Here is a 23204-nt window from a genome sequence, read left to right as displayed (position 1 = left end):
CAACTTCTATAGGAAGGAAGAGGCAGGGCTGGCTGGGTCATTTGTGGGGCTCAGAGCAAAATAAAAACAAAAATGGAGCAAAAATCCATTGTTCAAAAAGCAGGGGAAAAAGTGCCATTAAAGGCAATAAAATATAAAGCTATCTCCTTTCTTCTGAAATCTCTCTCTTAACATGATGTATTTTGTTTGCCATTTAGTGTTGTTCTAATAAAGAAAAATTAAAATATTAAAATATTAGCGTGAATTTTAACTCTAATCTTTAATTTATATGTGGAATCACTGAAATTACACAGTTTTTGTATTTCATCACTCATATATGCACATGTATTTGCACGTATTTCATTCTTCCCAGAACCGTTAGAAACACGGCACAAAGCTAACTCAACTGTTTTTAATTCACTTCTTGACACATGTGCATCCTACCAGCACATCTCACTAATGAGTAAAAAAAGATAGAAAAAAAGAAACTACGTGTTGCCCTATTTTTTCTTTCCTTCTATATTGTTATTTTCAGCATTACATGGATGCTGATGCAGGGAAGGAACACTAGTAAGAAAGATATGATAATGTTTCTTGGTCATTTGTGGGGTTTTGTGTGGGTTGGAAGGAAGTTCTGGTTCAGAGAGTGTGACTTCTCAGGGCTGTCAGTGTCCCACCCACAGCCACTTCACCCCCCCAACTTAGTCTTAGATGTAACATACTTACCTTATACTCACTTTTACTTTGAGCCACTGAACTCCCACGCATCATAAATCCACCTGAATCCCATGTTCACAGGGCAACATAAACACTCTGTGCAAATGGGGTGTCATGGAAAGGGGGACACACAGTGCATATTTCTTCTGTTTGTGCACAGGCTCCACTTTCCCATCAAACTTTGCTTTCAAAACAGAAGTCCCAACGTAAAATTCAGAATTTCAAGATGGCACCAGCAGAGCATTAAACAAAGCCTGGGGCCCTCCTGAGTGCTGAGCCCTGTGCTACTTCATGTGCCCATGAAGCCAGTCCTGGCAAGAGGGCCTTGGAAATGGGTGATGGATTAGCTAATGTGTTTCCCACATGCCTGGGTCATAGTTTAACCCCAAGTTGGCCGACCTCCAAATGTAGATCAGGGCAGTCTTTGACTCCATAGCGCCCTCAGGGCAGAAGAGAAGCACAGCTGAGAGCACAGTCAGCAAAGCTAATGGTAAGGCACTTTTACTAGAAGGTAGAAGCTAAAGAATGTAGAGGACTAGTCTCTGTGAGTTAGTACCATGAAGGTCACCACACATAATAAAATGGAAGTGGGGGGGAAACTACAAGTCACTGCACAAGAGGTTTCAACGGTTTTTTATTATTTATTTATTTATTTATTTATTTATTTATTTATTTATTTATTTATTTATTTTTGGCTGCGTTGGGTCTTCGTTGCTGCGCGCAGTCTTTCTCTAGTTGTGGCGAGCGGGAGCTACTCTTCGTTACGGTGCACGGGCTTCTCACTGCGGTGGCTTCTCTTATTGTGGAACACCAGCTCTAGGCATGCAGGCTTTAGTAGTTGTGGCACGCAGGCTCAGTATCTGTGGCATGTGGGCTCAGTAGTTGTGGCTTGTGGGCTCTAGAGTGCAGGCTCAGTAGTTGTGGCTCACGGGCTTAGTTGCTCTGTGACATGTGGGATCTTCCTGGATCAGGGCTCAAACCTGTGTCCCCTGCATTAGCGGGAGGATTCTTTTTTTTTTTAAATTGTATAAGGTTTAAGAGGCTCAGTTTTCATAAATATAAATAGATGAATCTTCCACAACATTGATATTTAGTAAATGAAAAGTCACACAGACAAGGTATAAGAACATAAATGGTTCTGAGAGAAAATAGTACCTAATGTTTAAAGGTAAGATATGTTCCCTGGAACATAAAAGGTAGGAACTCATTACTAAATCTTTTCATAAAACTGTTTTATAGCATGTAAAAATTCCCACTGTAACTAAAGCACTTCCGTTTTCAAAATAAATAGGATTTTTCTTATCGTGTCTTGGGCAGTCATCAATAATCATATCACATGACTACAGCTCATAGCCTCCCTACTTGTTACCACTACTCTTTTTTTTTTTTTTTATTCCAACAGAAAATCACAAAAATTATAATCATCCTCATCAGTTCACTCAGTCCCATGTAATTAATTTTTTTTCATCTTGATCTTTTGTTAGCACTTTTATGAATTCATAAGTTTTCCATTAGAGTTCTGAAAATGCTTATTCATTCAGTTCAGCAGTATAGTCAGTTACCAGAAACCTGTACTTGTCAGAGTCTTTTCCATGAATTCCTTGAAGATGAAACCCTTTTATAGGGACATTTTTGCAAAAGCATCAGAGTACACCCAGAACTGTCTATAAATGACAAAAGACTTTAAAATGACCACGGTTAAAGATTTGATGAAAGTTCATAATTATACAATTGACAAGGAAATTTAGTTATTTCTGAGATATACATTTTAAAGTAATAATTAGAATTATGACTTATAACATTATACCAGAACATAGAAGATTTTTAGAAATTTCATGTAATGTCTGAAACATTTATATTAACATATTTCCATACAAATAACCCAAAGAAAGTTTAGTATTAGTTGTTTTTTTTGTTGTTTGTTTGTTTTTTTATACTGCAGGTTCTTATTAGTCATCAGTTTTATACACATCAGTGTATACATGTCGATCCCAATTGGCAGGCGGATTCTTAACCACTGCGCCACCAGGGAAGTCCAGGAGGCTTCGATGTTAGTACAACCTAATTTGAACTCAAAGGGATGTGCCATTTCAGTTAAAAGGATCCTGAGGGGAGGACTGTGAAACTCCTGAGTAATTACTTGCTAAAGGGCTTTGAGATTCTTCATTTTAAGGACGTTGCAATTCTTCACTGCAGGCACAACGCTGCCAGATTTGAAAAGCAAGAGTAGTGGATTCAGGGACGGTCCACAGCAGTCGTGGAATAATACCACCAAACACCTACCCAGCTTGTACCACAGGCAGACACTCTTTTGAGAGTGTAACAATAAACCTTTGAATTTCATATTAACTCTATGAGGTGGGCTGCTACTACCACCAGCATTTTATAGCAGAGGACACTGAGGCAAAAAGAACTTGAGTCACTGTCCAAAGTCATGCAGCTAGTGGCCAAAGTGGAATCCCAACCCAGGCTCCAGCGTCCTTGCGCTTAACCTCAAGTTAACCGCTTATCCACTTCACTGCCTCCAGAAACTGGTTCCATTGCCTCTAGGCTGACACACCTTACATTCGCCCAGATTGTATTCTCCCCACAGTACATCTCTCCTCTTATGCTTCCTGTAACCAATATACTTACCATAAGATTGAATGAAAAAACATTTCTCATCCATTTTTCATTAGGCAAGTTGATCTTCCTTTGACCTTTCCAGAGCTCATTTTCAGGATGAAATAAGCATCACTACAAAGTTTGAATTTTCTAGTTGTTACAAATGCAGCACACCAACTTAACCTCAGGCTCAGTTCATTCTAATTCAGGCATTCCTCATCAGCACGTTTAAGTGTTTTTAATGCAAGCCTCAGACTGCTCACAGTGAAAGATGAGCTGTGCGTAATGTTCTCCCGATTTCTACTACATTGTAAATAGCAAACTCTCCTGCATCTGCCCACAGTTAGGCCAGGTGCATGGCTGGCGGTCAATGAGGAAAGCTGTTCACACAAGCACATTTTATAACAGTAATACTGTTGTACAGTTTCATCACAATCTAACATCCGATGGTATCATGCTCTTCATGAACTGGATTGAAGCCATGGGTTGATGACACATGGTTTATTTTACACAGTGCTTTCTTATCCTCTCCTCGTCATTTCTTCAGTGGTGGTGACTTTCTTCGTCTCCTAATTTGACAAACACAAACCCTAGACCTATAGAGATTGGAAACTGACAAGGTGAACTCAAAGCAGGGAGACACCTTGCAGTCCTTCAACAATTCATACAAAACCTCAAGACAAAGAAAAACTCAAGTCTGTAGAGAGGGAAAAAATGAAGGAGGTGATGCTGGATCAGAAACAGGATGACGTTCCCGACTTAAGTCATCTATAGTTATCGACTGGCCCCATCCCTAGAGAAGATGGATTAGTAAAATGTGTCTAGAGAAGACCCATGTGCCTCTGAAACAGGGTCAAAATTTTGTTCACACTACACTCAGGTGCAGAAAGAAAAATGTATCCACATTCTTTTTTTTCTTCCTTTCTTTTTCTTTTCCCTCCCTCTCTCCTTCCCCCCTTCCCTCCATCCCCCCACCCCTCTTCCTTTCTTTCCTTCCTTCCTTCTTTCTTTCTTCCCATGAATCTGATCTTTCTTACAAGTCTCCACTCTGCTGGATGCAAAATCCGGTCCTGGAACCTCAATGCAGTCATTAGGACCTTCCTCTCTAGGTGAAACCATCTCTTCCACATATGTGCCCAATGTTTTCGATTTCTTCCCCTTCCTCCTGCTTTTATCCACGATGATGTTTAGTTTTATGGGAGATGTGGAGGGGAGTGTTGAGAAGGGGGTTAGACCCTCAGTCAGGTCCTTATACCAGCCTCTTGTTCTTCCAGTATTTACAGCATCTATCTCGTCTACCTGAACACTACCATCTTGGTATCTGTAGCCAAAGCTTTTGGCTGAGGAATGTAGCATCTGTTCCTCTCCATGAAGTCGGAGGATCTACAGAGCCTGGTGGTCCTCCCTGCTGCCTGGGCCCCCCAACGTGGCCCTCACTAACACTAGACTCCTGAGTTGTGACTGTAAGTGCCTTTCCATCCCTGTCCTCTCTTCCAGAGCCACTTTGTCTTTGACATAGCAAGACTGCCAGCTCCCTCCCCACCCCTCCTCAGGACAGAGGGGAACAAATATCCTCTGTGGCACATGACAGACAAAGAAACCTAGGAAGCCAAATCAATCCCTCCTTCCCTGCCCGAACACACAGCACAAACACTTCTATTTTGATCTAGCTTTTTCCCCCAAACTGGGAAAGTCTGGAAGTTGTTCTCCCAGAGTGCCAGATGGCAAGGACAGAAACATCTGTCTTTGACCTCAACCTACTTAACATGCTGACCCCATTCTGGAATTTGGCCTGAAAAAGTGACTTAGGACACACAGCTCCAAGCCTGCCTCTGCCATCTCTAGCCCTCTCCCTCTTCCAGTCTCTGAGCCTGAGAAGCAGCATTCTCTGTATTGTAACCTGTGCTGTCCCCACTGCTTTGAGATTCACAGGTGATCAATTGCTCCTTTATTTCACCACCTTCCCTGGGCATTAAGCCTCAGGGTTCAGCCCTGAAATTGCAAAGTATCAAGAAAACATAATTTTAAAAGGGAAAATTAAAGAGAATTTAATATTTGTGAAACATCATCCCCTATTATATTTAGCTGGGTTTACATATCGTTAACTAATAAGTCTGTATATATTTTGGTCCTCAAATGCTAGTTTCTTTCTGTCAAAGTCCCAAGTTCCAGAAGCCAAATATACCTGAACCAAGTGAAATCAACCGATCATTCAGTAACTATAAAATAAGTATGAAGTAACTGCTTAACATTTCATATACTGTCAGAATATTAATGCAATAAAAGATAAAGATGATTTTGAGATATAGAAACAGAAAAACAAGGCAGGTGGTGACTCATTAACGAAATAAGGAATATAAAAAGAGCTTCCTTGACAGGGACAGGGAAAGAATTACGCATCTGATTTTAGACATGGCAAGTTCAACTTATCATGGACAAATTAAAATCCACCTGGAGATTTCTTAGAAGTATTTGAAGATTCTTAAGCTGGAAAGTAACACAATATGCTTTACATTTTTGAAAATTATTGCTTCTAGATATCTATAATTTCAAAACAAGAACTAAGAAGATTTTGGTAAAGGAACTTCAACAGACCACCCTTTGAGACTTCTGGTTCTAAATGATAGGTTTACTCTTAAAGTGTAGGTAAGAAAAGTAGGTAGAGATTGAGAAGTGAAGAAGGCAGAGGACAGACTCCCCTGGGGAATAGTACAATTTGCATGATGGACAGGGGAGAGGAGCTAACAATTGAGAAGCAGAAGAACAGGAAATGCTGTATCACAAAAGCCAAAGGAACAGAGAATTTTAAAGCATAAGAGCAGCCAGTAGGGTCAAATGCCTCTATGAGACAAAGATAGGGCCAAAAAATGTACCTCAAATTTAGCAGTGAGGAGGTCTTCAATGGAATAAAAGGCAGGCTGCAATAAGTTGAAGGTAAAGGAAGAACCATGTAGTAAAGGAAGAAAATTGATATAGACTGCAAAAGTTTGGCTTGCAAGGGTGTTAGCAATGAGAAAAAAATCAAAGAATTCAGTAGAACTCTATAAAGATAAAAGAGACTTGAGCATATTCACAAGGCTGAGGAGAAGAAATTGATCAAAATGAAGAAATGGAGGATATAAGGGACAGGACAGCTAATACAGAAGAATCCTGGCAAGTCAAGAGATAACTATAGAGCACCAGATTTTCCTAAATAAAAGCAAGCCTCCCCTTCCTCTGAGATTTGATTGAGATGCATGGAAGTTGACATGACAGGCACCCACTGGAAGACAAAGTGTTTCTGAATTTCTCGGTAGAGCAAGAGGTGAAAGAGCCTTTAAGAGAAATGGGGAAAGAATCTGTCCAAAGTCCAATGAGTAAACAAAGATGAGTGTCCAACTCGATTTAGGCAAAGCAGCAGAAAACTGAACTGACAGGACTGATCCCAGGATGAGAGTTTGTAGACGATGGTCCAAGGGATTGAAGAGGTGTGAGGGGGTTGAGCTTGTGAGAAGGGTCCATTAATGGGCAGGGAATCCACACAGAGGAGGAAAGGAAAAGAGGCCAGCAAGAGGGTGTTAATCTGGGGGAAAATGGAGAAATCAAGGAGATGGATGTCTCAGTAAAGCCAAAGAAAGGGGATGTTGAGAGTATTATGAGAATGAGGTAGCTGGAAGAATTGGAAATGGTGGTCAGAGAAGAGATCATTGACATTCTCAAGGTAAAGCCATGACAAGTGTTGGGATGAAGCTGAGTATGGCAGTGGGCTGAATGGAATTAAGACAAATATTGATAAAACTGATGAAATCAAGGCAGTGAGTATGGTGCCTTTAAGAATAACTAAAGTAAAGCCTGGGGTGTGAGTGGAGAGGGAGATTCTAACGTGATGTCAAAGCCTTCTGTGAAGGTAGGAGGTCAAGAGTCTGGTAAACAGAAAGATAGGAGGTGACAGAGCCAGACTTTGTGAACTTCAAAAGAGAAAGGGACTGTGTGGAATCTTCCCTTAAAATGAAGTGCTGTAATGCAATCAAGTGGTTCCCAAGTAGTTCCATGTGATTGTAAACAGATCTGAGCCACAGGAATCCTCGTTACTGTAAAGGGATAGCCAGACTTAACATCACTCCATTGAGCTTCACAATAGCCCCAAAACCACTCGATAGAGAAATTCTTTCACTTTTCTTGTAAAAGAGCTCAGCTGAGAATATTGTAATGAACAGGCACAGAACCAGCAGTGAAGAGAGCTGGAATCTGACTCTGCATCTGTCCCTGACTGTGTGACCTTGGATGTGTCACTTACCCGTCCTGGACATCACTTTCCCCACCTGTATTTATTCATTCATCTATTAATGCATATAACTTGCAATATCTATTGGAGCTTAATATGTGCTAGGCACAATCCTAGATGTTAAGGACCTAGCAGCAAGGAAAACACACCTAAAACCAAGGGGTCTACAGTTGACAGTCATCTCCAAGTTCTCCCTGTTCAATGATTCTAATTATCTACAGCAAGTGCATGTGTTGTAAGTAAAAGCACAACAAGTTCATAGCATTGTAAGACACATGGATCTTTTGGGACTCAGCTAGAAGCCTATATGGAATGAGACAACTGTTCCCAACTTGAAATCTCTGGACCCTAAAAGGGATTCCATGAAATTACTAATAATAAACTTTCAAAACACTGATTCTACCACTTTAAAAGAGCCAAATGGAAATTTTGCTCAATGCATTCATTTATATCACCTCAGTAAAAATTCAGGGTTTCTGCCTGATGGGCACACATTCTAATGTCCATGTGTGCATGCCTCTGCCTTAAAAATAGGGAAAAGTATTATTATTGTGCGATAAATATAATTTAAGCTCGCAAACTTCCCAAGCAAATTGAAACCAGTGGGAATTTTAATTTTTTTTTTAATTTTAAAAGGCCCCTGAATGGTGAAAGCTTTGAGAACCCTCAACAGTGGGAAACCCTAGAATTAGAGTTTGAAGACATGGTTTATTCAAATCCCACCTCTGCCATTTCTTTACATGTCACCTTGGCTGTTGTTTCTCTGAGCTTCATCTGTAAGACTAGACTGAAAGCGTACCTTTTATGGAGTTGAGAGGATTTAGTGAGGAATTTTATAGTTTCATATTACATAATTAGAATAGTAACAACAGAACTGATGGACAAGCCTGAGATTCACCAAGTTCAAATTCCAGCTACTCACCACTGGGGGTGGGTGATGCTGGACAAATGATGTCATCTCAGTGCACCTCAGTTTCCTCAACTGTAAAATGGGTTATCTTGAGGATTACATGAGATTACGCATATATAACCTGGCATATTACAGAAATTCCATAAACATTTATTCATTCTGTTCTTTGGAAGCCATTAAGTATTACACAAATTAAAAAATGTTATCATTTTCACTTCTGTAGTCTTCAGTTCCCTGAGATAAACACGGATCTCATTTCAAAACATGTCCTATACGTGATAGATGTTAAGGGCAAAAAAGAGTTAAAAGTGCTACAAAAATGCAAGACATACTATATTTTATAATTATTATTATTATTATAGTATATTACTATTATACTTTACCGCTTCCATTACTTTGTTTCATTACATTTTGCCTGAACCATGGAGAAAAAAATAAATATAACTTCTACAGAGCAATTCAACATTCAAACCAGCTAAGAAACCCCCCTATACTCCATTCCTCGCCTCCAGTGAGTCAGTCTCCAAGGAGACAGGTGATTTTTCAATCTCCAGTCACATCTAATTGTGAAGTCAATTATCACGAAGTCTAATCAATTAGCGTTAAGTCTAATTAGCATAAAGCATCATTGCACCCTGCCTGCTTCCAAGTCCTTCTTTCCATACATATCCTGGCAGGGTTCAGAGAGGCCATGTAGGAGAGGGGGTTCAGCATTCTTCCATTATATCTGACAGATTCCTACCGTATCTGGATACAGCCCACTTGTCATTTGCAAAGATTCCCAAGAAGTGTCTTGTGGCATAGATTTATTCATCAATGTAGTTAGAAGTGTCGCCGCACACATTCGAATCACCTTATTACTTGGCAACTCTGCATGACCTACATGTCGACCATGAAAATTGTCTACACAGCAGACTCAGGAACTGATGAAATTAGTCCCACTAGAGAGCTCTAGCCCTGCATAAAAAAAGAAAAAGAAAAGAGGGGGCAAGAAAGGGTGATAAGACTAGGTAATTTTACTCTAGGTAAGACCATGGAAAAGATCAAAAGGTAGGCAGTACTGGAAAAACTAGCTCTATATCTGTTATCTCCTCAACCCTACCCTCTGTGTTGCTGTGCTAATGGTTGAAAATTGCCTATTTTTGCTTAATGACTACTTATGAAGTCCCCTTAAGTGTCAGCAAATTTTTAAAAACCAATAACATACCGCATTTCATGTGTTTTTTCTCGAGGTAGTCATTTGAATTCTCGACCCTGACCACACATTCGAATGACCCAGCAAGCTTTAAAAAATACTGATGCAGGGCCCCATCCCAGATCAATAATTAGTATCAGGTGGGAGTGGGCAGGCACCAGTGTTTTTCACAGGTCCCCAAGTCACTCTATTGTGCAACCAGTGTTTTAAAAGCCGCTGTGATGTCCCCATTCTCCGGTAATTCCAAAATATCCTGCCCTTTCCACAAGTCCTGAAGAACATAAAAGTGAGGGGGAAAAAATTCTTTCCAGTGGGTTAGAGCAAGTTATTCCATCTCAGACTCTATCTTGCTGACAGGTGTGTTTCTGAGATAAAGAGACCATATCCTTCTGGAAGATATTGGAAAGGCCTTAGGGAGGGTACCTGGATTCTTCAAAATGACCCACTATACCTGTTAAAGAAAGCCAGGTCTGTAAATGCATTTTACACTTTGCCCGTGTGGAAATCACCCACACAGCTCTCCCTCAGATTGGAACATCTACGTCTGTGTCTCCATTTCTGGTCAGTGCAATTCTTTTACTAATTTTGAGTTTCTGCCTCTATGGGAATCATCCACAGACCTTTATTTCCCCAAATTACACAGTCCCTTATCATCCCTTCCAGAGTCTCCCAAAATGAAAACCACTGGAGTTTTCTGTTTGCTTGTTTTTTTTTTTTCAACACAGCACTGCTGCTAATCTCAGCCGTTTAGCATTCACAGGCCCCTTGCCTGAATATACAATTGTTAAGTATATTCTTGGCCAAAACAGTAAGCCCAAATTATGAAATGACTCTCCTCTGATTGGACTTTGGCACTCAGGAAGCCCAATCTGACAAAAGTCCTAAGCAAAAACAAACAATAATTGTTCCCCAGTCCTTTGCAAATAAATGTCTTCCAGGAACCATCTGGCCATTCCACTCGGAGCTGCCTAGCTAGAGCAGATGTCTACCAGCCGGAGGTTCGCCTTTGCAATCTGCATTTTAGAAATAAGTCTCCTGAGAGCGGGGCCCACTCGCAGGTGAGTCGCTTTTCCCTTCGTCTCTGGAATTCCCCTGTAGGCTTCGATATTTCAGAGTCTGCTTTAGTAGCAGAGCAGCAAAGCAGGTAAAACATTTTCACGCACATCGAGACATAGAGCCCCAGAATTTAAACTTTGAAAAAGGGTGAGAAAAAGCCTGAGGGTGTCTTTCAGAGTCTTCTGAGGATACCTGCTGCTGTTTCCAGGGATTCCTTTTAAACAAGGTATTCAAGTGTGAAGGCTGAGATAGTCTTCAAATACTGGACTTAGGAAACAAAGTTGGTTTTTACTAGAGTATAATAAACCTGGGTATATCAGTATCTAAGGTCTGAGAAGTTTAAATTTAAGGCAATAAATCTTTCCCTCACTCTGCCTCAGTGTCTAACACTCTTAACTATTGGCTACATCCTCCTTTTGCCCCACATCAGGCAAAGGTTAAGCATTTTGCTTCTCCTCCGTGACATCCCAAGTTGTATCCAGAGGCACACATTTTGTCCTTAGGTTTAGGGTGGTATTTTCTTCCATTCGAGAAGAATCACCATGGTGCAGACCTGTTGGCCAGGCTTCCAGGAAAGACACTTTCTCTTCTTATGCTCTGATCCTAATTGGGAACATGAAGCCCACACCAAGCCCATCCAGGAAATAAACCAACCAGAAAAGATGTGATTACTGACTGTCTACACTGTACCCAGAGTGGCTGGAGAACACACAGTCCTGTGTCATCTGATACAGCATGATCTCATCTGGTGATGGCATTAAAATATTCCGGGCTTTGACAATATAGCTGGGGGAAATTATCTACCCAAACACTGCCCCTCTGCCTGATGTGACTGTGACCTGTATCCAGTTTCCCTTTGGTTATTTGACTCTCGGTTTCACCAAATTCTGTTTTGGACGCTAACGTCCATCTCAAGCACATTTTTGCCAGCCTCCCGGCTGCAGTGGAGGCTGCCATTCCGCCTGGACCCCACCAGGCACGTGGTTTGCTCACAGGGTTGCATCTTCTAGGAGGGGGCACACAGAGACGCTCTACGGACCAGCCCGGGCTTGGGTGAAGTGCTCCGCCAGGCTTTCCTTCATCCCATCACTTCCTCTTCCCACGTTATTTAAGAAACATTGTTCTATTCAGAAAATATTTGCATTTACTGGGCATCGGGTACAAAGGGGATTTGGGAAGGCAGTTACTGAAAGTCGCTTTAGCCCTCTTGTACTTACCCTGACCCTTTCTTAAGTTAAAAAAGTAATTTAAACAACCCACATTCCTGGATTGTGACTCCTGCTGACCAAAAAATGAGAGGCCATGAGGAAGGCTTCCGCTGCTTTGAAGTTTGGACCCCCTGGGTCCTGGCCACACTCATCTGTTTCAGGGAGGACCAGAAAGCCCCCTTGGCTGCCCCCCAGCTCTGAGCAGCTGCACCTCTGGCTGGGATTTGGTTGCAATCACTCTCACTGCCATGCCCTCGGGAGTTTGGTAGGGTTGCCCCGCTCCAAACACTCTGTGCTCTGCCCTTTGATACAGGGTTGAGGTCAAACAGAGTGTTCAGACCAGCCATGAAGCGAGACACACAGTTCAGCCAAAGAACTGAGGTTTGCAAATGATTTTAAGATACAGATTTGATCAGAATGAAGCATTCCTCTGGAACCAGCCTTCCCAAGCTCAGGTTGAAGTGCCAATACTTACTTACCAACTGTATAAATCTGGGCAACCTCTACGAACTGTTACTCAACATCTCTGTACCTTGGTTCCTTCATCTGTAAGATGGTGATTGTATTCATTTCCTAGTACCACAAACTGGGTATCTTCAAAGAACGGAAATTTATTGTCTCACAGTTCTGGAGGCTACAAGTCTGAAACCAAGGAGTCAGCAGGGCCATGCATGCTCTGAAATTCTGGGGGGGATCCTTCCTAGTTTCTGGTGGTGGCCAGCAATCTTTCACATTCCTAGGCTTGCAGCTACATCATTCTGATCTCTGCCTCTGTTATCACTTGGCCATCCTCACATCCTCTTCTGTCTGTGCATGTCTGTCTGGCTCCAGATTTCCCCTTTTCAGAAGGACACCAGTCATACTGGATTAGGGTCCATCGTAATGAGCTCATTGTAACTTGATGACCTCTGTAAAGACCCTCTTTCCAAATAAAGTCACATACTGAGGTACAGGGTGTAGAACATCAACATATCTTTTTGAGAGAACACAATTCAGCCCATAACAGTGACAACGATAGTCCCTACCTAATAAGGTTCTACGTGAACATTAAATCTTTATACATGTTATATACTTACAACATCTGTGCCTGGCACGCTGTAAGAACTCAATAAATGTGAAGTATTCCTTAAAATAATAACCTTGCTATTCCTTTTACTTTGATATGCTTTCTGGTTTAGGAGAGGAGGGGATGGAATTACAGCTAGCCTTCAGGGGAGAGCACATGGCCGCAGACATTGTATCTTAAGCCATTGCTACAGTGAGCTATTGCAACTGCTGAACAATTGGGGATTTCCAACAATCACTTGTTTGCAAACACAAGCATGCCCATGAGACTAGGTCATGAGGGGACATCATCTCTTATGTCTCTCAAGGTAGAATAGAAATGTGAAAAAACAAAAACAAAAACAAACCCTGTACAAGTAGAGTAACAGCTCATAATATAGGTTCCAGAGCCAGGCAGTTGGGTTTGAGTTTGAGGTCCACAATTTACTAGCTGCGTGACCCTAAGCAAATTCCTTAACTTCTCTAAACCTGTTCCTAGCACCTGCACAATAGGAATAAAAATGTGACCTGCTGTGAAATCCCGAGATAATAAATGCAATGTGCTTAGCACAGTGACAGGCAAGCTGTGAGTGTGCTGTGAGTATAGCTATCTTTAGTTTCTTCCTTTTCATTTGTAAATAACAAAATATTTACCTGGTTCAAGGGTCAAAAAATATAACAAGTATACACTGAGAAGTCTTGATTTCCCTACTCCTAGCTTTTCATGAGATTAGTGTTATATGTAAAGTACTTAGATCACTCCCCGTCTCCCACCTCACCCTTTCCCCACAGGGAATCACCTTTATTAATTTCCTGTGTCTTTCCAGTATGTCTTTATGTGGATTAAAGCATGGAGCTAACTATAATCTTACTCTTCCCCTTTCTTTCATAAAAGGTATCATATCATATATACTATCTTGTACTTTGCTTTTCCTCTTTTTACTTTGCAATATATCCTTGAGACCTTTCTGTATCAGTAGAAAAGGAACTTCCTCCTTCTCTTCACAAATGATTAATTTTCCATTGTCTGGATATACAGTTCAGATAACCTCTTTTATTAACGAACATTTGGGTTGTTTCCAGTTTTGTATTATAAGCCATGTTGCAATGAATATCCTTATTCACATATCATTTTGCAAATGGATAATTGTACCTGAAGATTAATTCCGAGAAATGATATAACTGGATCAAAAGGTATCGGTTTCAAGCTTTTGCGGAAATTGCCCCACAGTCCCGCGGGTGGGTATTATTTTACACTTTTGCCAGCAGAGTGTAAAAGTGCTTGTTTCTCCAAAGCTTTGCCGATGGGAGCTCTAGGCCAACAGCTTGATATTTGCCAATCTCATAGGTGAAAAATGGTATCTTTGAATAGTTCTAGTTTGCCTTTCTCTTACTTAGGTTACACATCTTGTCATATGTTTAAAGGCTATATGTATTTTGGGGGCGGTGACCTATCCATATTCTTTGCCCATTTTCCTATTGAGTCTCTTGTCTTTCACTTAGAGATTTCTATGATGACTTAGTATATTAGTCCTTTTTCTCTGGTATGAATTACAAATGTCTTTCCCAGTTTGTCATTCATCTTTTGGCTACATAATGTGGGTGTTTATAGTTGTCATATTTATTTTATTCTTCATCTTTCTAATAGTTAAGGAATTCTAGACTGGGAGTTAGAAATCCGGAGAGTAGCTGAGTAGGTCACCTCTGGAGAGAGAATGTCTGGGTTTGAATCCCAGCTCTGCCACCAAATAGCTGCTGTGTAACCCGAGAAAAATTACTCACCATTTCTGTGGCTTAGTTTCTCATCTTTCAAGAATGATAATACTAGTAGAAGACATCTCATAGCGCTGATGTAAAAAGTTAAATGAGATAATGAATATAAAAGTTTAGAAGAGATCCTGACATAAACTAAGCACTCAGAAATGCTAGAAATTATCATTCAATTTATTTTAATCAAACTTAACAATCAGGAAAAATACCCAAACACTCATTAAAGTTGGGAAAAACTATTAAATTGAAAATGTCCAGGGAATTCCCTGGCAGTCCAATGGTTAGGACTCCATGCTTTCACTGCAGAGGGCATGGGGTTTGATCCCTGGTTGGGAAACTATAAGATCCCACAAGCCACACGGTGTGGCCAAAAAAAAAAACAAAAAAAAAACCAGAATTGAAAATATCCAAAATGTCAGCTTTTTTTCTCCTTCTTTGGTTGTATCCATCTGTGTTTTTAACTTATATTTAACTTATATTTAATATAAGTTAACAGATATTTGTTTATGAATTATTATTGGCCAAGTATGGTCTTTTTTTATTCACCCATTTAATACAGGAAATATTTCTTGTTTGCAACGTGGGCTGGACATTGCTTTGGGAGCTGTTACAGAGCATGTTATTACCAAGGGTCTCTGCCCTCAGTGAGCTTGCAGACTAGTGGGGAACATCAACAAGTAAATGGCAATTGCAATTCAACCAAGTTCTCTGAGTGAGGCCTGTGATGCTAAGGGCACCACGCTCCCCTGAGCCTGGCCACTCACTTGTGCACTGGCTTCATCCGCTCCAGCCTCATCAAGGACTTTGCTCTTTTAATTCTGCCCCCTCCCCCACATTATCAGTATCTCCCTTTGTACCAAATCATTCCCATCAGCTTGCAAACATGTTGTAACATTTCCTTTAAATTTTGGCTCAGTCCTCAGACCTACTCAACACACCCACTCACTTCCAGCCTCATGGGGTGAAATATCGCTTATATTCTGACATCTCTCAAATTTATATCTATGACACTGATCTCTTTCCTGAGCCCAGTGTCCAATTACTTAGTCAACATCTCTTCTTGAAAATGTAACAAGCATCCAGAACTTAACATGTCCAGAACATACCTATTGATTTCTCTGCCCATCCTCATCCAACCTGCACTACTACCCATCAAGTTACGTAAAAACCTGGGAACCATACTTGATTCCTCTATTCGTGTCATTGCCCCATGCAATGTAACTGCAGGTCCTGTTGACCTTACCTCGAAAATATGTCCCAAATCTACGCACTTCTCCCTGTCTCCACTGTGACCATTTTAGCCCAAATCACTATCCTTTCTGCCCTGCATCCACTCTTGTCCATTCCCCAATAGTCAATTCTCCACCCAAAAACCAGGGAAAGCTTTGGAAAATGTAAATCTGAGCGTTACTGTTGCTCTCATGTTCCTCTAAGGAGTCCCATCAAGCTCCGAATCAAATCCAACTTCCTCACCGCAGCCCACAAGGCATGAGCTGCTCCTGCCTGTTCCTCCAGATGCACCTCACTCTCTTTTGTGGTCACTCTGCTCTGTTTGCTGTGCCTCCAACATGCCACCTCAGGGCCTTTGCACTTACTTACTTTTCCCTAGCTTACAACACTCTTCTCCCAGACCCTCGCATAGCTTCTCTCTGATTTCATTCAGGTACCTAATCAAACAGCACCTCCCTGTTCTGGTCATTTTTTACTGTGTAACAAATCATTACAAAACAGTAGCTTAAAATAAGACCAATTATTTCTTTGGTTCTTGAAGCCGGGGGTTGGCTGGGCTCAGTTGGGCAGTTGTCATGGGTCTCTCACATGGATGCAGGCAGATGGTGGCTGTGGCTGAGGTCATCGTGACAACTTCTTCACTCATGTCTGTCACCTGGGCTGGGAAGACCCAAACAGCTGGGGGACTAGAGCAATTGAGTCTCCCTAGGAATCTCTCGTGTGTGTGTGTGTGTGTGTGTGTGTGGTGTGTGTGTGTGGTGTGTGTGGTGTGTGTGTGTGGTGTGTGTGTGGTGTGTGTGGGTGTGTGTGGTGTGTGTGTGTGGTGTGTGTGTGTGGTGTGTGTGGTGTGTGTGTGTGTGGTGTGTGTGTGTGTGGTGTGTGTGTGGTGTGTGTGTGTGTGGTGTGTGTGGTGTGTGTGTGTGGTGTGTGTGTGGTGTGTGGTTTGTGTGTGTGTGTGTGTGTGTGGTGTGTGGTGTGTGTGGGTGTGTGGGTGTGTGTGTGTGGTGTATGTGGTGTGTGTGTGTGTGTGGTGTGTGTGTGGTGTGTGTGGTGTGTGTGTGTGTGGTGTGTGTGTGTGTGGTGTGTGTGGTGTGTGTGTGGTGTGTGTGTGTGGTGTGTGTGTGCGTGTGGTGTGTGTGTGTGCTGTGTGTGCGTGTGCTGTGTGTGTGCGTGTGTGTGCGTGCACGTGTGCGCGTGCGTGTGTGTGGTGTGCGTGTGCGCGTGCGTGTGTGTGGTGTGTGTGTGGTGTGTGTGCGTGTGCGTGTGTGCGTGCATGTGTGTGGTGTGTGTGTGTGTGGTGTGTGTGTGGTGTGTGTGTGTGTGGTGTGTGTGTGTGCGTGCTTGCGTGTGTGTGGTGTGTGTGTGTCTGTGTGTGTGTGGTGTGTGTGTCTGTGTGTGTGGTGTGTGTGTGCGTGCGTGTGTGTGGTGTGTGTGTGTGGTGTGTGGCGTGTGTGTGTGTGTGTGTGTGTGGTGTGTGTGTGTGTGTGGTGTGTGTGGTGTGTGTGTGTGGTGTGTGTGTGGGTGTGTGTGTGGGGGTGTGTGTGTGTGTGTGTGTGTGCACGCTCTCCACACGGTGGGCTCAGGGTAGCTAGCTTCATACGTAGTGGTGAAAGCTCCCAGAGCAAGTGTCTTTAGATAAACCAGCATGGTCTTCTCTAACCCAGCCTTTAAAGGCATGCAGGCTCTCTCCCACTGCATTCTACTCCTCAAAAGCATTAACAAAGACCCTACCAGCTTCAAAAGGGGGACGCATAGACCCCATCTTTGATGAGCCTAATTTCAAAGAATTTGTGAACACGTTTGTAAAGCACCACGCCTGCTCTGAGAGGGTCCTCTCACCACGCTCTGTAAGAAACCCCCAGCCCTGTGGGGCTCCAGCACAGCCCTATGGCACTTTTTGTCCTCTTACCCTGGTTTATTTTCCTTCACAGCTCACATGTCTTAACTGATACTGCATGTTGTATTCTCTAGTATACTCTTTTACTGTATCTCACCCACTGGAACGCAGGCTCCGTGACGGTCAGGATGTTGTCTCGTGGCCGCAGTTACCAGAACACTTTGTGACATAGAGCAGACCCTCCACAAATGTTACTGAATGTTGGCTCATTGGAAGCACATGAGAGAAGCTCTTGACTAAGACTTGGGAAACCAGAAAAGTCCTGAAATTTTAGAGTGTTGGCCACTGCTGTTATATTATCTCTTCACCTTGATGAATTGCAGGAACTAAACAAACTGGCAGATCCATGGGTTAAGGATGCAGTCCTAATTAGCTTACATTTCTCCACTCAAAGGAGCCACATTGTCTTATTTACTGACAAAAAGATTCCTTCCTACAGCAGGTGTTTTCCTGCCTGGGCCCACCACAAAGTGTCCTGGAGTGTGAACTGCTCCTGAGGTTTTCTTTTTCTAAAGTTGGAAACCTCTCTTCATGGCAGGGAGATGGGACCAGGTGTACATCAATGGCTCTTCATTCAGCGCATTTCTGGCCTGGAGTTAGACCTCCTGCCATGTTGATGTACATCACTTTGATCTAGGAAATGACTTTCAAGCTGAGATTGAAACACTTGGAAATAGGCTTTACTTGATAAACACATTTCATCTACGAATCCAGAAAGTGCTTTACAAATACTTTTCCGCTCAGCCTAATAGCTCAGCAGGGTGAAAGGCAGGTGGTAAGCATTGTACATGCACAGTCTTTGAGCTACAAAAGATTGTCTGTCTAGTGAGTCAAAGGGCCTGGGGAGGGGGTACTGGGCTCAGGAGGCGCTATCCAAGATCACTCATCCTCTTTCTTAATATTTATACAATGCATTCATTTCAATAACATATTCCCCTTGCATAATCTGTTATTTCCTCTTAATAATTCCCTCAAGTCCTGCCTTTATTTTGCCTCTAAATATCCAGGTACCTGGTGCAATGAAGGCAAAACATCCAGGTGTTCCTACAATTTTCAATTTATTTTTGCCTAATTTGACAACATTTAGGTGTAAGCTTCAAAAATATATCCAGGCAAGAACCAGGTGGTCCAATTGTTGTGCTTTACCTGGAGCTGCTATATTTTAAAAATGTATTCTTAAATAAAAATATAAATACATTCTTTAAAAATATATTCTGCTGTATTTTAAATATATTCTTATTAACTTAATGTGTCTCCAAATGTCTACAAATCATCAGACTATTACATCCAGCAATTATTGAATAAACCATGACCCTTTAGATTATTTCAAAGAGGATTTGAGTTGGTTGGGAGGGGAAAGGCAGCACAGGAGAGAGAGCAAAATTGCAGTGAACTAGGAGTGGAGAGACATAGATTCTAAATCCAATTTTGCTACTAACTGTCTAACTTTGAATAATTAGCATAATTCTCTGTTTTTAGTTTCCCACCTATAAAGTATAACACCTACAAAATTTACCCTCAGTGGTAGAATAAAGGTTTAATGAGAAAACGAGCTTTGGAAATTATCTAGTAAAACTAGTAGAAAACATAGGTATTGCTTAATCGAAAACCTTTGATGAGTGTTATGGGCTGAATTGTGTCCCTCCAAAATTTAAATGTTGAAATTCCAACCCCCAGACTTCAGAATGTGACTGTATTGGGGGTCATTAGGGCAGGCCCTAATCCAATACAACTGGTGTCTTTGAAAGAAGAGTAACTTTGAACACAGACATGTACTGAGGAAAGACCAAATGAAGACACAGGAAGAAGATTGTCATCTGCAAGTCAAGAAGAGAGGCCTCAGAAGGGACCAACCCCACAGACACCTTGATCTCAGACTTCTAGCCTTCAGAATTGTGAGAAAATAAATTTCTGTTGTTTAAGTCTGTGATACCTTGTTATGGCAGTCCTAGCAAATGAAAAAATACACTGAGCCTGATATCTAGTGGGGTGTAAGTCCCGCTCTGAGGGCAAGGGTGGGATCTGTGCAGACCTTCCCACAGGGCCAAGTTGGATCATTCAGGAAATGAATCTAAATCACAGTCTAGGAGGGCAATAAAAGATCAAAGGCGAAGTTCTGGTGCTCTATTCTACGTCCAAGGTGTGAGTCAAATATGTAAAAAAAAAAAAAAGGAGTCCTGAAGTTAGAAGGAAGGGAATTCGTGTGCACATTGTTAATATGGGGCTATTATTAATGTGACGGATGTTAGAGAAGCATCTACAGGCAATGCCAGTATCATTGGAGCAGGGTCCTGGTCACTGATGTGTGAGACAGATGAACAGCCTTTCTGATCGGCCTCCTTCACTGGCTGGGCTCTAGGCTTGCCCACCAAAGGAGTGCAACTCACTCTGCGGTATTTGCAGTGAGTTTTCCCTTCCATACATGATCCCCCAGTCTGTACTGTACTCTCTGAACTAGTTAGTCATTGAAGCTGGTCTCAATGGCAGGTGAGAAAGATTAAGGTGTCATACCACAGGTCTATTTAGGGTGTGGTTTCTAGAACCAATCTCTTTGGGGGAGATGCTGAAACAAAATGCTAACATGAGCTTCTAAGTAAGTGATAAATACAAAAAGGATAGACAGGAACAGATAATCCAGTTGACGGCAGCAGGCCTAACTAATACTGGAAAAACTAGATCCACAGATTGCAAAGATCCATAGGGACACTAATAGGCAAAGCCTAGAGTAATTCCTAAAACCAATGGTAAAGTAGCTCAGTGACTCAGGTCAGTGGCGACCTCAAGCTTGGGTTATGTGATGAAATGGGCACCCCCATACTTGAATTCCACCCCTTCAGATTTCATGGATACCCACCAGATGGTGCCAAGAAGTTCTCCTCAACATTGTGTGAACACAAGAATCACCTTTTAAAAACACTGTTGCCTGAAGCCCATCCTCAGAAAGCTTGATTTAATTCGTGTGGAATGGGGAATCACAATTTTACAGTTCCTGTTTTTACTCTCTGAGGATTATGATATGCAATCAGTAGTGAGACCTGCTGCTATAGGTCATAAAAGTGCATCTGCCATTGCCTCTTGATGAGGCCGGTCAGTTCCAGATGAGGATTTAGTCTGATGGAAAAGTTCTAGCAACAAATTTCTCAACCATGTGGTTTCAGATAGATACTAATATTCAAACCTCCATGAAATCAGTTTCTTCAAGGAGTTTTGGCAGCTTGCCTAATACGTTTTTAACAGAAATGGTATCTCCAGTCATTAGGGTTGCCTAATGACAAGCAAGTCTTGCAAAAATCTGATATGAGTGGTCCACCAGAGGATGATAACCTAGAGAAATACAGACCTAGGTCTGTCCTAGACCACACGATCAAGAACTTTCTTCCTCTTCATGCACTTCGTTTTTCATTTATTCATTCATAAAGCATTTACTGAGCACCTACTATGTTCCAGACACTTGATATGTAAGCTGAGCAAGACTGAAAATTTCCTTAACTCACTGATATTTTTATCTAGAACATAAGCTCTGTTAGTTTGGGGATCACGGTTTCTGTCATTTTGTTTTGTTGTTTTGCATACCATTGTATCCTCAAAGCCTAGCAAATAATAGACAATAAATATTTGATGAGTGAATAAATAAATTAAATTAAACATGTCATTGCAAAGGCACTTATGATATAGGGAGGAACAAGACGTTATAAGAATATATACATAGAAAAGTAAATTACATGAGGGGTTAGGGAAGGTTTTCTGGAAAAAAAATATATGTTGAAGATGAGATCAGTGTGGTGAATAAGAAACAGTAGGTTTAAAGGTCTGAGGCTGTGAGAAAATGTAGCTTATCTTGGGCATTTCAAGTTCAGCGTGGCTGGGGGAATAGTGAAGGTGAAGAATTAGGAAGAAGATGGGCCATGTAGAGCGCTCTAGACCATGTGTGTTAGTTTCCTGTAACAACTATAATGAATTACCACATATTAGTGGCTTAAACAACACAGATTTATTATCTTACAGTTGTATAGGTCAGGCATCTGAAATGGGTCTCATTGGCCTAAAATCAAGGCTCCGACAGGGCTACAGTCCTTTCTGGAGGCTCTAGGGGAGAATCTATTTCCTTGCCTCTTCCAGCTTCTAGAGGCTGCCTGCATTCCTTGGTGAAACTCCTTCTATCTACACAGTCAGCGACAGTGGATGGAATCCCTTTCCATGCTTTGAATTTCTCCTGCCACTTCTGTCTGCACATCTCTCTGAACCACTCTTCTGCTTTTAAGAGCTCGTATATTTGAAATGGGCTCATCCAGGTAAAATACAGAATAATTTCCTCTTAATCACATGCTCAGAGTCTCTTTTGCCATGTAAAGTAACATATTCACAGATTCTGGGGATTAAGACACAGATGATTTGGAGGGTCATTACTCTGCCTACCATATCATGTTAGAAAATTTGGACTTTATCCTCAGAACAGAGAGAAGCTACTGAAGATTTTCAGTAGGGGAATGAATGATAAGCTTTGCATTTTTAAAAGATCGCTCTGGGTGATTTAGGGAAACAGGATTAAAAAAAAATGACTGTCATCTAAGAGAGATGAAATGTTAGTGTAGACCAGAGACATGTCTGGAAGAGATGAAGGGTGGAAGGATTTGAGAGTCATTTATGACTGTAAAGAATAGGTTTTAGTGGTTGATTTGATATGGGGGATGAGCTTCGATAAGACAAGTACCACCCTAGTCTGGTTAGGGTGACTGCATAAATGGAGACACTGTTTACCAAGACAATAAATACAGGAGGAGAAGCCTTGAGAGAAGAGTAAAAAGAATGGATTTGTCTGGGGATACATTAAATTCATGAGCCATGAAGACATTTAAGTGCAGATGTCCAATTGGGAGTTATATCCAAGGGCTTAAAATTCAGAAGAGATGTCTGGACTGCAGACTTATCTCTGGGTGTCATTAACATATACATGGAAACCAAAGCCCTGGGAAAAGTGTAGAAAGAAAAAGAAAAGAGATCCAAGGACAGGAGCTTGAGGAAAAACAGCATTTCTGAGACTGTCAAAGGAGAAGGAGCCTGAACAGGAGAGTAGGAGAACAGGATGGAGGGGAAAGAAGCAATAAAAGGGGTCTAATACCATTCAGTCCAAGAGAAGAGATTATTTTAAAGAGCAAGAGTGGTCAACCGTATTGACAGCTGTGAAGCAGTTGGTAAGATAAGAACTGAGGGGAACCACAGAGCGGGCCACTTGAAGTCATTGTCGACTTTGGCAAGAGCGATGACCTTGGGTTAGGAGGATTGAGCTGTAATTGGAAGGTAAGGAACAAGAAACCAGGGTGCAAACTACT

At 41.7% G+C, this 23204-nt stretch overlaps 1 protein-coding gene across 1 annotated transcript in view; it reads left to right on the top strand.

The window, feature by feature from the left end:
- The first annotated feature begins 10619 nt into the window (after nucleotides 1-10619).
- The window catches only part of C9 (complement C9), a 54343-nt gene continuing 41758 nt past the window's right edge, over nucleotides 10620-23204 (top strand). Inside the window, exon 1 of the mRNA XM_068535270.1 lies at nucleotides 10620-10727. Within this exon, the coding sequence (XP_068391371.1) occupies nucleotides 10651-10727 (77 nt within the window). The 5' untranslated portion in view covers nucleotides 10620-10650. The remainder of the gene's footprint in view (nucleotides 10728-23204) is intronic.

The sequence above is a fragment of the Eschrichtius robustus genome, chromosome 2 (genome assembly GCF_028021215.1).
Source record: "Eschrichtius robustus isolate mEscRob2 chromosome 2, mEscRob2.pri, whole genome shotgun sequence".
NCBI classification, from domain to species: Eukaryota; Metazoa; Chordata; class Mammalia; order Artiodactyla; family Eschrichtiidae; genus Eschrichtius; species Eschrichtius robustus.
The sequence above is the reverse complement of the archived record's forward strand: the minus strand, read 5'-3'. Positions and strand labels throughout refer to the sequence as shown.